The sequence below is a fragment of the Trypanosoma conorhini genome (assembly GCF_003719485.1).
Source record: "Trypanosoma conorhini strain 025E chromosome Unknown Tco_14.4_contig_00085, whole genome shotgun sequence".
Taxonomy (NCBI): domain Eukaryota; phylum Euglenozoa; class Kinetoplastea; order Trypanosomatida; family Trypanosomatidae; genus Trypanosoma; species Trypanosoma conorhini.
Window position 1 is genome coordinate 1 of NW_021704173.1, and position 13721 is coordinate 13721.

Consider the following 13721-nt stretch of genomic DNA (forward strand, 5'->3'; position numbering starts at 1 on the left):
CGGTGGATGTGCGTGAGGGTTTATTTACCACCAACAGGCGTCTCGTGGGGGGGGGGGGAAAGGGGGAAAAAAGCGGACGAATATTTTCGTCGCATTTTCCACTCACTAATCTTCACAAGTCTTTTCCCATTTATTACAAATACCGCCTTTTAAATTTATGCACACCACACGCGCGCTCCCTCCTCATTTCCTTTTTTTTTTTACTTCTCTCTTTCCCTTTGCGCGTACGTGTAGGAGAATGACCTTCTCCCTTCTTTATTGCCTTTGCCTGCCCGTGGTGTTCTGCATATATATATATATATATATATATTGTATTTGTGTTGTTATTTTTGTCTCTTTACCTTTTACCTTTTTGAATTTTTTATTTTGTGTGGTCCTTCGTTTCACTTTACCCCCTCCCTCTCCCTTTAAAGATAACAAAGAAAAACTTTTTTTCTTTGTGTGTCCCGTTGCGTGCGTTAGCGCCTTGATGCTGGCGGTGCGGTGCCTGGTACGGCTGTATGAGGTGCCGCCCGAGTACGGCAAAATCTCGGCCTTCGACACCCACGGCGGCACCATCTTTGCTGGCACCGACCGCGGCCTCCTCCTGAAGCTCGTCGTGGCGGGCGCGTCGTCCTTCGAGGCGGCACGGCAGGCCCCACAATCGCGTTGCGCCGGCAGCGATAATGCGGCCGGCAACAGCCGTGCGGGTGCCCTGGCACCGCCCGATGTGGCCTCCGCGCCTCTGTCAGCCTCTGCGGAGGCCTCCGAGATGATCAACACCACGCTCGTGCGCTTCACTCTGCTATCCACGATGAAAAGGAAAATTGAGCGGATTCAGCATAGTCGTACACATACGCTTCTCTTCGTATTGTATGAGCATCGCCTTGTGGTGCTCAACTCGGTTACTTTTTCGCACCTTCAAACTATCGCGGAACATGTTGGAACCTTCTTTGTTTCGGACTCGCAGCAAAACAGTCCCCAGCGTGCGGGTCTGCATGTGATATGCGCATCCGAGTTGAATGGCAAGGGGCTCAGCGTATTTGAGTTCGACGCATCCCAGGCTGAAGGCGCGCGGGCCATTCTCGCACAGGAGCTTGTACTTCCGGAGCCCGTTCAGGCCCTGGTCACTTACGGCAGTATCGCCTGTGTTGGGATGCGGCGGGAGTACAGCCTTCTTTCTCTCTCAGACGGGAGCTCATGCGGTGTACTTCCTCTCGGCGGTGGAAAGCAGCCGCTGCTGGCAGCCGGCGACGGCGAGGTGTTTATGCGTTACAACCACTCCATCTTCTCCGTGTCAATGCGCTCCATGCCGTCGGGAAGAGTTCTTGGGCGGACGATTCAGCTGAAGGACGAGCCCCTTTCTTTTGTTGTTCGTCACCCGTTTCTTTTCGTGTTCACAGAGCACTACTGCGATGTCTTCTCGCTCTACGACGATGACATGTCCGGGCGGTTGATGTTGCCTGGGTGCCTCTTCAGCTCCCAGCTGGGGCGCGGCGATTTCCTCTACGCGGCCAGCAAGACAAAGATTTGGATGGCCAGCCTCCACTCCTTGCGCCAACAACTGGCAAATCTGGTGGAACACTTCAAGGTGGAGGAGGCCTTTCACTTATTAGGCAGCCAACGGGCAAGAGGCAGCCTGGACCTGCAGGGGATTGAGCTGGAGCTACACATCATGGCGGGGTACGCCTACCTGCACCACTGCCGCCCGAAGGAGGCGATGCTGCACTTCAACGACCACATTGATCCAAGAGACCTGCTGCTCTCGCTGCTGGAGTGCATCCCGCCTGGCCCCGACGAGTACAGCCCTGAACTGCGAGCACTGCTGGCAACGCGTCCGCTGAAGGCAGAGAATGCTGTTGCGGCTTCAAAGACGGAAAATATAACCGCCCCGACAAGCGGTGTTGCGGGCACACGTGATGCGCAGGCCGCGAAGGTAGCACCTGAAAAGGAAAAGAGAGATATCCTTGAGGGGCATGGCGAAGTCGCCCAGGAGGTTAGCGATGACGCGGATGGCGGCTACTGGGCTCAATGGGAGGGACCTTGTCCCTACAACACATATGCTGGAGAGCTGCATCATGCGTGGCTTGAGACATTTGAGACCTTTCCGCTTGTGCCAAGCGGCGGAGACGCGGAGCGGGAGGTCATCTACCGCCAGGTCACGGAATGGGGGGCCGTCACCGCAACGGCTTTTCTGGAACACGCATGGGAGTTATTTAAGGATGAGGTTATCTTGTACTTTCGCTCCCGGTTAAGGCAGTCCTCGGACGTCTGCGCGCGGGCGATGGAGTACGCCCTGCTGGTACTTGCCCTTGAGGCGCAGGATCATCGAGCGGCGTATCGCGTTGTGGCGTGCGGTTCATCGATTCGCCTGGAAGACTGTTATGACTTACTTGCCTCACTGCGGGAGTACCGTCTGTTGGCGTGTTTGTTGTTTCGCCGTGGATACGTGCGGGAGGCAAATGCGTTGCTGGCACGGCGCGTGTACGTCTCCAGCATTCTGCCACCGCCTGAGGTTAGACCCCCAGGCGCGGTGGGGGCACGTTCTCCGGCCTACACAATTTTACCCGAGGCGATGCATGTGCACTTGGACCGACTTTTAAATCTTTCCCCAACCTCGCCCTGCCCGGGTGCGGCGCGTACCCAAACTTGGGGAGGAGGAGGAAGAGGAGGAGGAGGAGGAGGAGAAGGATCATTAAATGTTACGCCGCTGCCCTCGTCGCTCACTGAGGCGATGTACCTGGTGAGCAAGCTCAACCTGCCCGCGCTGCGGGAACTGCTGCAGGAGGACCTCGCGGCCTCGTGCACCGTGGATGAGGAGGGCTGCTCGTTGCTTCATGTGCTTTTTGGCCTGCTCGTGCTGCTGGAGAGTTCCGACGACGACGTCACCTCTGAGGGTAAAAGCGCACTACTGAACCTTGTCTTGTCGTGCGCGATACTGTTGTTGGACCATGGCGCCCCGGTGTCGGTGGTGAGTACGCAGGGGCTCAGCTGCTTGGACGTCGTCGCTCTGGCGGCGGGGGATGCGGTTCTCGACATTATTCTTGCGGCGCTGCTTGCCGACAAGGAGGTGAAGGACATCGCCGCCGCCGTCGAGAAGGGCAAGCCGATGCCGGTTCTCTGAGACTGCTGAAACCCTACCGTCTCGTTGTACTTCGGTGGTGTGTCTGTCGTTGGCGGGGGGGGGGGGAAGGAACGACGACGAGGCGTTCTCCGCCTATGAATTGTTTCTCACTCTTTTTCTTTTTCTTCTTTTTTCCTTTCTCTTTTGCACATTTCCGTGCATTGTTTGTGTACACTACCCAGACATACACGCATAACATCGAGGGAAATACAAACCGCCGCAGGAGCGCACGCGGCGTCGTCTTCCTTCAACGACGTCTCTTTTTTTTATTTTTTTTTGTTGTTTTGTGTTATTCCTTTTTTGTTCTTGTTGTGCCTTTTTTTTTCATTTTGCTGCCATTTCGCCTGCGCTTCGGCTACGTGGGCCCAAAGGAGAGGGATTGGGCAGCAGCCGGCAAGCGCATTTTAACTCAACTTCAATGCCTTCCTTGACGCGTGGCCAGCGGCGTTTGCTGCAGTACGCGACGCGCGACGGTGCAGCGGCGGGCCTGAAGCGAAGACGCGTGGAGGATGTGGCGCCCGCTTTGCTGCAACGCAAAGAAAAATGGAGCCGTACTTTGGCCACGGCGACGGCGTCCACCGACGCATCACCGGCTGACGTGCCGCTCAGCGCCGAGGTGGTTGAGTTCCTGCGGGAACACTGCCCGAAGGCCCCCCGCCGCCTGCGCCAGAGACAACTTCGTGCCATTCAGGACCTCAGCAGCGCAGGTTGCCAGAGCGGCGAAACTGAGGCGCATGAGGCGTTCACCATAAAGCGTGTTGAGCTGGAGGGAGACGTCGGCGCCTTCGCCGTGATGGCGCTCGCGGCACTGCAGAGGCGTGCGCTGTGGAGTGGGCCCACGCTGCACGGTGCCTCTCTGCTTGTTCTCGTGGAAACCGATGCGGATGCGGCGGTGCTGTCGGCGCACATGAAGAAGGCGTACAAGATCGCCCATGCGCTGGTGTTGGACGGCTCCCGCTTTCCGACGTTTCCGCTCTTTGAAAAGGAGGACAAAACGGCGGCGAAGACGCTGTCAGAGCGTACGGCGCTGGTGGTTGCGTCTTTGCAGGCGTTTCTCACGGTGGATGCGAGGAGTGCGATTTGGAAGTTTGTTGGCGCCTACGTTATTTGGCTCAAGTCTTCTTCCAAGACCCCCGCGCCGCTGCGGGACATGACGGACGACGCGAGAAGGGAGTTCTACGAGAGGCTGTGCCGACAGCGTTGGGGCTGCCTGGGGCACGTCTCCGTGGCGGCCGTCATTGCCCCCTCGCGCGACTCCCTCTTTGCCGCCGTGGCCGACGTGTTAACCACCGCCGTGCCCGCGGCGGAGGGGGCGGCGCAGCGTAGTGCCACCGCCACCGAGACCGTCGTGGGCGGCGCGGACGCAGGCGAGAGGGAGATCAGTGCCAGCGATGGCGCGAAGACGGGGTGCGAGGCGGGCTGCGCCGACCCTGTTGCCGCCTTGCGGCGCCCCGTGACGGTACACTACGCCGTGGTGGAAGGCGCCCATCGTTTTCAGACGCTCTACACACTTTTGATGAGTCTTCGCGCGGGGCAAGGGATTGTTGTGCACTTCGCCACGAAGGAGGCCTGCCAATTCTTGCATGACGTGCTGTATGCGCTAGGAGAGCTGCCCACCTCGGTGCTGCTGCTCACAGACTGTGAGGGGCCCAGCACGTATGCCTCTGTGCAAGACACGGAGGAGGATCGAGGGCGCCTCTGTGCCCAGTTTGACAAGATCATCTCGGAGGCTGCTCACGCCGCTGCATCCACCAAAGACAAGAAGAATCGCGTGGTGCTTCTTTCCGCCTTTGGACTTGTACCGCAGCGGGGGACCATTTTTGTCCAATACGACGTCATGGTAGACATCGTGAACTTTGCCCAGTTTGTCAGTGATGTGTTGACGCCGGCCGCCTACAATTTTGCGGCTGTGGAGCCGACGAAGCGGCGTCGCTCACGCACGCCACCGCCAAGCAGAGATCGGAAGGCGTCTAAAGGGGCAGATGCCGCGACCGCTCCGCAGCCGTCGCTTCCCACCAAGGCAATGTATGAAAGCGTGTTGGTGTTTCTGCGCCGAAATGAACTGCCGGCCGCCCTGAACTTCCTCCAGCGTCCTGCAAAGCGACTAAACGTCACGTTTGAGCCGTTGTCTCAGCTTCCGTCCGCCACCCGCTTTTTACTGTCGCTGCAGAAGATGCGTTCACTGCACAGGAAGCAGTTTTCCGTGCAAAACGCCGCCTACGCCGCCTACCGGGCGACCATGCTACTTTACTCCCTCATAGGTCCCGCAGAGGTCTACAACGAGCGGCGTGTGGAGCTGGCAAAGGTGGCCGAGGAGTTTGGCTACACGGAGGTCCCTGTTGTCGACCTCCGCACCCGCGACACGCCGTTTCGTCCGAAGGAAGACATCTTCCGCGCGGCCGCGGAGCAGGCGGCGGTGGAGCGCCGCAGGATGCGGGCGCACGCGAGGGATCACATCGTGGGGGAGGCCCCCGAGGAGCACATCGCCGACGACGACGTGGCGGAGGGGGAGGAGTAGTGCCTCACGCACACGCGCGGGGAAGAAGCGGCGGCGGCGAAAACAAAACTGGAAGAATAATTGAGTGAGGGGAGTAGTAGAGGAGGCCAGAGAAGGAAAAAAAAAATCAAGGTGCGAGGAGGGGCCAATGACAGACCGAACCCGAGAAACGCCCATGGACGCGCTCTTGGGTCTTATGGAGGCTTCCCGCTCCTTAAAAAAAAAAGAACGAAGAATGAAACATGCGCACGTAAAAGAAACCAAAAATGAAGAGTAATTTGTTTGTAACTGAAAATGACGTTTAAAATGTGGACTGACACTTCACCGGATCAAGAGTCGTGCCGCCATCCATGATGGCGTTCGTTCGCTACCGTCTGTGTCTTTCTATCATCCGCTATTCCTTCATTAGTCACCGTTGTTGTTGTTGTTGTTGTTGTTGTTGTTTTGTTTTCCTTCGCGACGCGTACTTGCGTGTGTGTGTGTGCGCCTGTGGATTTTTGCTCCCGCTCCGCTGGCTCCTTCGACGCGCCCATGACCCTCCACCATTGACGCATTGATGTCTTTCCTTTTTTTTTCATTATCTTACTTTTGTTCTTGCTGGTTTTCCGCCGCACCCCCTCCACCCCAACGCGAGCGGGCCTCCCACGCAATTCTAAACGCGTAAAGTGTAAAACGTAAGTGGATTTTCTCACGAAGCGAAAATGCCGGCGCGGGCGCACATGGCACACGACCACGACAGCGATGACGAGACGCCCAGTGCGTTTCAGAAGTACTTCAACCCCAACTACTCCGCGGAGTTTATGAGCAAGCTTCCTCAGCGCCTTCAGCAGCGTGCGAAGGTTCTCATGCACTACCACGAGGAGTACGAGAAGCTGCGCAAGGGCTTCGAGGACAAGGAGACGGCACTGCGCCGCACTTACGACAAGGTGTTCCTTCCTTTTTACGAGCGCCGCGAGGAGATCGTTTCCGGCGTCCGCGAACCCACCGATGAGGAGGTCGCAAAGGGGTTTCCTAGCGAGCACGAGGGCAAGGTTGACATCACGGTCGCGAAGGCGGAGGACGGCAAGACCGTCGCGGGTCTCCCTGGATTCTGGCTTCGTGTGCTGCAGAACCACGTGGTCTCTGATTCCCTGATTGAGGAATACGATGAGCCGGTGCTCAAGCAGCTGAAGGACGTGCGCTCGGGTGTCTTGGAGGGCGCGTATGGCAGCTTTGCCGTCGTCTTCGTTTTTGGGCCCAACGAGTTCTTCAAGGAGGAGACGCTTATGCTGGGCGTCATGCACAAGGAGGACGGCGTGAAGATTATCCGCTCCGCGCCCACGTGGAAGCCGGGCAAGGACGTGACGGTAGAAACCATCCGTAAGAAGGTGGGCGGCAAACGCGGCAAGGGCGCCACGGCGAAGTCCATCACTGCCCCACGGGACTCCTTTTTCAACATCTTTAAGGAGCCCTCGAGCACTGACGGGGAAGAGGAAGACGACGAAAGCATGGACGAGCAGGTTGAACAGCTGCTGCACGTTTTGCACACCCGCATTGTTCCATGCGCCGTGAACTTCTACACAGGTGAGGCCCCTGACGGCAGCAGCGACCTAGACACGGACAGCGACGGCAGCGAGGAGGAGGAGGAGGAAGAAGAGGAGGAGGAGGAGCCGGAGCCGCCCAGGGGTGGCCCGAAGGGGCGTGGGGGCCGCGGCGGCAGGAAACCGGCCGGCGCAGGGCAGGAGTGCAAGCAGCAGTGACGCTCTCCCCGTCGTTTTATTGCTACTATTTACAGCTCCGCGACTTACTCCTGGCACGTGCCTGCGTTTGCGAGCGTGGGGCGCCGCGGGAACGAGACCGCCCCGCAACGGACCAGCTGCTGGGCAACGGACACCGCCGGCCCAAGCAGAGGCGGCGTGGGGTGTATGTGTGTGTGGGTGGAAAAGGCGCGGAGGAATCGGCGGGGCCCCACCCGCACCGAGTACGCTAAATTAAAAAAAACAACAAAACAACAACAACAAATCAATGCCAGCCGCACCCGCGAAAATACATATATATATATAACTGGGTGAAAGCCACAGAAGAGCTCACAAAGGAGGAAAGGGTGAGCCATGAGAGAGTAAAAAAAAAAGAAGAAACAAGTGAGTACTTGAAAAGCGCAGGAAGGTAAGAGGAGCCAAAGTAAGTGAAACGACAAGGATAAATTTAAATTAACGCAGGCTTACGCAGGACATGCGTACGCGCACGCTTCTTTGATAACTGAAGGAACGACGGCAGCAATCAGAAACTCCCTCGGCAGGCCCAGGCGTGCACGCACACACGCAGACCTGCCAGACGGGAAATGTGTTTGCGTGAAACCGCAGGGTGAGGAAGCAGCACATAAGAGCAACCAAGACTGGGGATTGGATAAGCGGAATTAAAAGGGGAGCGAGACATTCGAAACATCAACAGTAAAGGAAAGGTCACGGATATAACATGAGAAAGTAATGAGCCCCACGAATCGTTAGTGCTACTGTGTTCCATTTTAATTCCTTTTTATTTTTGTTCCTCCATGATGTTTTCGTTGTGGCGCACGGGACTTGATAGTATTCTGTGTTTCTGGTGAGCTCTTCTTGTTCTGCCTGCTCAGGGTGTCTCCGGCGCCAATCGTGGCCCCAGCTACAAACGGAGCCTACGCGCGCATATACGCATATACATATATATTACTTAATATCAACGACCCGTTTTACCTTCTTCAACAGCCATAGCAGCGATCGCTGCTTGGCGGGCCTCCTCTTGCACATGCCGGTTTTCCTTGCCTTTGTTTCGTCTGTCAGGCCTATCTATCTCTCTCTCTCTCTCTCTCTCTCTCTTTCTCTCTCTCTCTTTCGCTCCTTTTGCTCTATTGGTGTATGTGTGTGTGTGGGTGGGTGGGTGTGCTTGCAACACCTACGTGTTCTATTGGCGTAAATAGTCCTCCCCTTCCTTTCCCGGGGGGCTTTATCGAATAGTGGGGAGACTGGCCTTTTCCCCCTCCCCCTCCCTCTCTCTGCGCCCAGGGAAACGCCAGCATCACCTCGGCCGGTATCTGCGGTGCAGGGAAGAGCAATGTCATTGGACAGGGAGGATCAGACATTGTCTGCGCGCCTCTGCGCCCTACCGGCCACGGAGCACGCCATTCTTCTTAACCGTTTCAAGTTTTTAGACCTTGTCCAGCGCGTGGCCGCGGCGGACGTAGCGGAGATGGTGCAGACAATCGGTCTGGAGGCTCTCTCGTACAAGGGTGCACTGGAGACGATTCCAACTATGCGTGCAGCTGCGGCGGGTGTGACGAGTCCGGCATCGATCGAGCGACCCACGCGCCGTGGTTCGTTGCCGCCCCAGCGCGGGCATGCGCAGGACGCGAGTGCCGCTCCTGAAACGGTTTCCCGACAACGACGTCGGTTTCAGACGCGTGAAAAGGAGTTGCAGTTTGTCAATCGGCTGTCGCAGCCGCAAACGCATCGTGACGCACTTGACTTTCAGCTGCGCAAACCTCCGCGCGGTCGGCAGGATGAGGGGCTTGTGTACACGCGCACAAAGTCTCCCTCGCCGCATCGCAGCGGGAGGTACGACGGGGCGGCGGCCGCTGCCGCGGGTGAGCTGCGCCAACGGAAGGGCGCCAGGGGGCGTCACGGGCCCAGCGACAACGACAACGACAACGACAACAACAACGACGATGACGACGATGTAGTGATTGACTCGAGCGACGACCGGTGGGCGTTGGGCGGGGGGTCGCCCAAGGTGCGGTTTGCCAGCGACGTCCGGTCTCTGCCGCTGTCGACGCCGCAGCAGGCGTTCGAGCAACCCGCCAGGGAGCCGGGCTTCCGTGACGCGTCTCCCGTCGCCCGCCGGAGGTCGATTCCGCCTGGGACAGAAGGAAACTTCCCGACGGCAGAGGCAGAAGGCGCCGCCAACGTTGGCGGGGGTGAGAGGACGCGGCGCCAGCTTGAGGCAACATCTCCAGTGGAGCAGCAGCAACAGCAGCATCAGCAACAGCAACAGCAACAGCAACGGCGGCAGCAACCGCAGCAACAGACAGATACCTCGCTGAACCCACTCACGGAAATTGCGACCCCGCGCACAACGCAGAGCTCTGCCACGCGATATCGGGGACATTTAGCGCCAAAAGCAAAACCAAAGGCGGCGGCGGACGTGCCCCGGGTTCCGATGGAGGTGATACGTCACGCCTCTGCACTGTTGATGGGCAGAGGTGTGGCACACGCACCTGGGCATATTCCCTCGCCTTCAGCTGGAGCAGTGGATCCGCAACAACCACCACACGCTTCCACACAAAGTGCATCATGGGATGCGCAAACCCCCCACTTTCCCTCGGGCACGTCGCAGTCTCTTCTGCAATCTTCTTCAGCGCGACGTGGTGTCAGAAGAGGTGAGTTAGAAACTCAAACTGGGCAGACACCAATATTGGCAATGCAACGAGCTCTTTCCGACGAGGCGATTGCGGAACTTGCTTCTGCTGTAGAGCGTATGCTACAAGACCATCGAGCTGTGTTGGATGGAATTATGAAGGACAAAGAAAGCCTCCCCTCCGAAGCTGCAACGCCCACTCGCAAGAAGGAAAAGGGTCTGCATGGGGCTTCTACCGAGGTGGGGGGTGACGGTGTGGGCGGATCGGCTTCGAGGATAAAGGGAAAACCTGCAGCGCCACGTGCGGCTCCCACCGCCGATGAGTCTGCCCGCATAGTTCAGCAAGCCCACGACGCGCTGGAGGACATTAGCGATGAGGAGGACGAGTTGTTGCTGGTAAGCCGCCTCCAGCGCCAAGTGGGTGCGATGGATCGCGAACTTGAGGTTATCGAGCAGCGTGAGCGGCAGAGATATGGGGTTAGCGGGGAGGGAAGAGAGGGACATGAGGAGGACGAAGGTGAACGATTCTTGCGCCCGACGGAATCTACCAGGCGCGATGGCCGCCGCGTGGTAATTGATGAACCCAATAGAACACCTTCCGGAGCTGCTGCAAAACGCGGACGTGGGCGTCGCCACCGTCGTCGCGGTGAAATTCCACGTGCCATTGTGGAGCGTCTGCGCTCGTTTCAAAAGGAGAACCTCGAGTACGTTCGCTACACAGAGAAACAGTGGAATACTTCCCACGTGACGGAGCAAGTGTTTGCGCAGCGACTCACCGAAGCACTCGCCGAAGATGCGTTCCAAGAGGTGCTTCAGGAAGTTGGCGGCATCCTTGACACGTACGTTGAGGGTCTGGTGCTGCATGAGCTGCAGTGAGCTTCTCCCGCTCGCTAGGGCGTTTATAGATACGTTAGGTTTCTCTCCTACTTACCCGTGTACTATCCTTACGGCGCGCATAACGCCGGGGAAGGCGGGAAACGAGTCGTTCCCATTCATCCCCATGCTTGTCAACGATGCATTGTTGTGTGTCCCTTTTTCCGTTGCTCTGTCTTACGGATGCCCCTGCTTTCCTTTTTCCTCCTCGCCTCACTCTGGTTGTTTGTATTCTTCTTTCTTTAAACGAAACCACCCACGCACACACGGACGGAGTACAAGAAGAGGAACTGGGCGCCGGGAGTAGTGTTGGGGGAGGAGTGAGTAGCACTCCGCTGGGCGGACAACTTTCATCCGGTGGGGGGGGGGAAAGAAAAAGGACGAAGAAAAAAAGACATTGCGTGTTTTTTTTAGGGGTGGGGTGTGTGTGTGTGACAACGCGTGACTTGTCTCTTCATACCTCCTCCGTCTGTCGAGTTTACACCCCCTGGCGTGTGTGGCGGGCGCTGGACGCAATTTTATCGGCGCTGTGTGTTTTGTCCAATGACGTCTCGCGCACTGGCAGAGGTGCAACGGGAGCACGAGTTCATGCGGACCGCAGACGCAGTGAATAAGTTTATCATATCAACAACGCAGTTTTTGAACCGATTTGCGGCCCGGTGCGACAGTCAACTCTTTGAGGCTTCGCGCTCGCTGCAACGCTTGGAGGTTCTCACACTGCTGCTAGAAAACAAACTCGACAGTGTCGACGATGACCTTGACGAAACGCATGCGGCGCCGCCGTCGGCATCGGCAGCCGCCTTCCCCCACACGGCGGCGCTTGGGGCCGGCGGCTCCCACTCCTTAGCCATAGCGGATATTTCGGCTCCGCCACCCATGCCGGGTCTTTTGTCGTCGTCTGGTAGCCATCACCGTCCACCGCCGCCGCCGCCGCGGCAACGCAACGGCCCCCCGCCCCCGCCTGGAGAACTTCTTCCATCCCGTGCAAATGGCACAGCTGCCGCGCCGGTGCGGCCTCCGCCCGCTTTCCCTTTCATGCCGCCACCTGCGTTGCCAGTCCAACCCCCGGCAGGAGTTGCATCCCCACCGCCGCCACCGCCGCCGATGCCTCTTTTGGGCGGCTACACAATGTGCACGCATCCTCGCTTGCAAGGGTATTTTCAGCTCTTGGCATTGCGTGTCCCGGCTGCGGCGATAAAGGCAAAAATGCAGACCGACGGCCACCAACCGGAGTGGCTGGACACTCCAGATGCCGCGGCACCCACCACGATACCGTGTACGGACAGCACTCTGTACGATTCTGATTGATTGCGTGACGCCTGCGTTTTGACTAGCCTCAGGCGACGAAGGGTGGGGGACTTCAAAAGAAGTTTTGCACTTTGCTGAGAGCAAATGGGTAAAAGTGAGAAGAAGAAGAAATCTGCATCCGAACAGAAACTCTTGACTAAAAATTTTTAAACCTTGACCTGACATTATAAATTGCCTTTTTTTCTTCTTTGTCTTGTTTTTTTGCTTGTTTTATTTTATTCTGTGTCTTTACTGTTAGCAGAAGGGCGGCAGCGGCGGAGTGGGGAGGTGATAGGAGTCGCTGCTTTAAGTGTGTTAGCTTCTTTGCGCAGCAAGAAGCTGGGAGGAGGAACAAGAGTTGTCGCCGGGCACAGCAGAGACGAAGATGCCGCGTGGAAGTGGATTCGTGCACCTTAACACCCCGGCCGCGATTTCGTACTCGCCCGGGGAGAAGGTCTCTCTTTCCGAGCTGCGCCACGCACGCCGACGCGAGGACTGTGTTGTGCTGCCGCACACCGTTGGAGTTTGGCGGGCGGCGTTTCGAAGCTACGCGAGGGCAGAGGGGCTGACGCAGTTCGTCGGCGACATCGAGGCGGAGCGGGAGGGTGAGGGGCCAATTCTACCTCCGCTGCGGGCGCCACCGTCGGCCGCGGCGGTGAAGCGTCAAGCGCCGCAAGCGCGGGTGCCCCAGCAGAGGGCAGCTGCTCACGGCGAGGGAGCCGACGGCGATGGGTCGCCGCCTGCGTCTGTGAAGGGCATCGTGATTGTGTCTCGCCACAAACTTAGCGGTGAGCAGCGTTTTGTGTATCCTGACCACGACGGTGTGCTCTCCTCTGGCGTTGTGCCGCAGGTTTTTATCTCCGAGGAAGAAAAAACAGAGCTCGAGGCTGATCAGAAACACTACATTTCACCGCTCGATCTGCCAGAGGAGGAGCGGGCGGCGCTGGAGGAGCTGCAGAGTTTGTGGAAGAGCCGCGCCAACAGTCGTAGCGAGCAAGGGGCCAAACACCGTGCGGCTGCTGGCACTGCCATGCCTGACTCGAGCTACGTCGAAGATGCCGAAGGGGAGGACAGTGGCAGGCATGCAAAGCGGGCCAGGCTAGAGTCGCGCATGCACGCAACCGATGCGGCAGTGGGCTCGGAGTCTAATACAGGCGACATGCTAGACGACGCCTTGCGCCTGGCCGGGGAGATACTGAACCTTAGCTAACCACACACTCTTGGCGTGGGCATGGAAATGCGGTGGAACGATCTCTTCCTTATTGTTGTCATCTTTGCTTTCATGAGTTTGCTTCTTGTCACTGTTACTCAGTTGGCGTTGACCTTCCCACCGCCTCTGATTTTGCGCATTTTTCGTCCCTTTCTTCTTGCCACTGCCAGAAAGAGAAGGTTGAGGCGAAGTAAAGTAGCGGGCAACAAAGGCGGTGAGAACCACCTGGGGAATTAAAGACATTACTCTTTTTCTGTTTTTTATTTGTTTGGTTGGTTGGTTGGTTGGTTCTCTAACGGAGGAGGGAGGCGGGGATTTCGACTTTGTTGCCCCGGGATAGGGCCGTGCAACGCTGCTGACGCGTGGACACGAGGCGCTGGAAGAGA

General features: G+C 57.7%; 6 protein-coding genes across 6 annotated transcripts, besides 8 other annotated features; all 6 read left to right on the forward strand.

Moving 5' to 3' along the window:
* Window positions 1-286: 286 nt before the first annotated feature.
* Window positions 287-310: a microsatellite.
* A 159-nt stretch (window positions 311-469) lies between these two features.
* Tco025E_02224 (uncharacterized protein) lies at window positions 470-3103 on the forward strand (the record flags this gene model as incomplete). Its single annotated transcript, XM_029369153.1, has 1 exon — window positions 470-3103. The coding sequence occupies one exon, from the start codon at window positions 470-472 to the stop codon at window positions 3101-3103; it is 2634 nt and encodes an 877-aa protein (XP_029230702.1).
* Window positions 3104-3206: 103 nt separating this feature from the next.
* Window positions 3207-3249: a microsatellite.
* A 114-nt stretch (window positions 3250-3363) lies between these two features.
* Window positions 3364-3434: a microsatellite.
* An 87-nt stretch (window positions 3435-3521) lies between these two features.
* Window positions 3522-5621, forward strand: Tco025E_02225 (uncharacterized protein; the record flags this gene model as incomplete). Its single annotated transcript, XM_029369154.1, has 1 exon — window positions 3522-5621. One exon carries the CDS (start codon window positions 3522-3524, stop codon window positions 5619-5621), a length of 2100 nt encoding a protein of 699 aa, XP_029230703.1.
* Window positions 5622-6014: 393 nt separating this feature from the next.
* Window positions 6015-6049: a microsatellite.
* Window positions 6050-6319: 270 nt separating this feature from the next.
* On the forward strand, window positions 6320-7339 carry Tco025E_02226 (nucleosome assembly protein; the record flags this gene model as incomplete). The annotated part of the gene is made up of 1 exon (XM_029369155.1): window positions 6320-7339. The coding sequence occupies one exon, from the start codon at window positions 6320-6322 to the stop codon at window positions 7337-7339; it is 1020 nt and encodes a 339-aa protein (XP_029230704.1).
* Window positions 7340-7572: 233 nt separating this feature from the next.
* Window positions 7573-7600: a microsatellite.
* Window positions 7601-8404: 804 nt separating this feature from the next.
* Window positions 8405-8445: a microsatellite.
* A 21-nt stretch (window positions 8446-8466) lies between these two features.
* Window positions 8467-8497: a microsatellite.
* Window positions 8498-8666: 169 nt separating this feature from the next.
* Tco025E_02227 (uncharacterized protein) lies at window positions 8667-10841 on the forward strand (the record flags this gene model as incomplete). The annotated part of the gene is made up of 1 exon (XM_029369156.1): window positions 8667-10841. The coding sequence occupies one exon, from the start codon at window positions 8667-8669 to the stop codon at window positions 10839-10841; it is 2175 nt and encodes a 724-aa protein (XP_029230705.1).
* Window positions 10842-11381: 540 nt separating this feature from the next.
* Window positions 11382-12146, forward strand: Tco025E_02228 (uncharacterized protein; the record flags this gene model as incomplete). Its single annotated transcript, XM_029369157.1, has 1 exon — window positions 11382-12146. The coding sequence occupies one exon, from the start codon at window positions 11382-11384 to the stop codon at window positions 12144-12146; it is 765 nt and encodes a 254-aa protein (XP_029230706.1).
* Window positions 12147-12510: 364 nt separating this feature from the next.
* Window positions 12511-13335, forward strand: Tco025E_02229 (putative nuclear cap binding complex subunit CBP30; the record flags this gene model as incomplete). The annotated part of the gene is made up of 1 exon (XM_029369158.1): window positions 12511-13335. The coding sequence occupies one exon, from the start codon at window positions 12511-12513 to the stop codon at window positions 13333-13335; it is 825 nt and encodes a 274-aa protein (XP_029230707.1).
* Window positions 13336-13583: 248 nt separating this feature from the next.
* Window positions 13584-13625: a microsatellite.
* The last annotated feature ends 96 nt before the right edge of the window (window positions 13626-13721 follow it).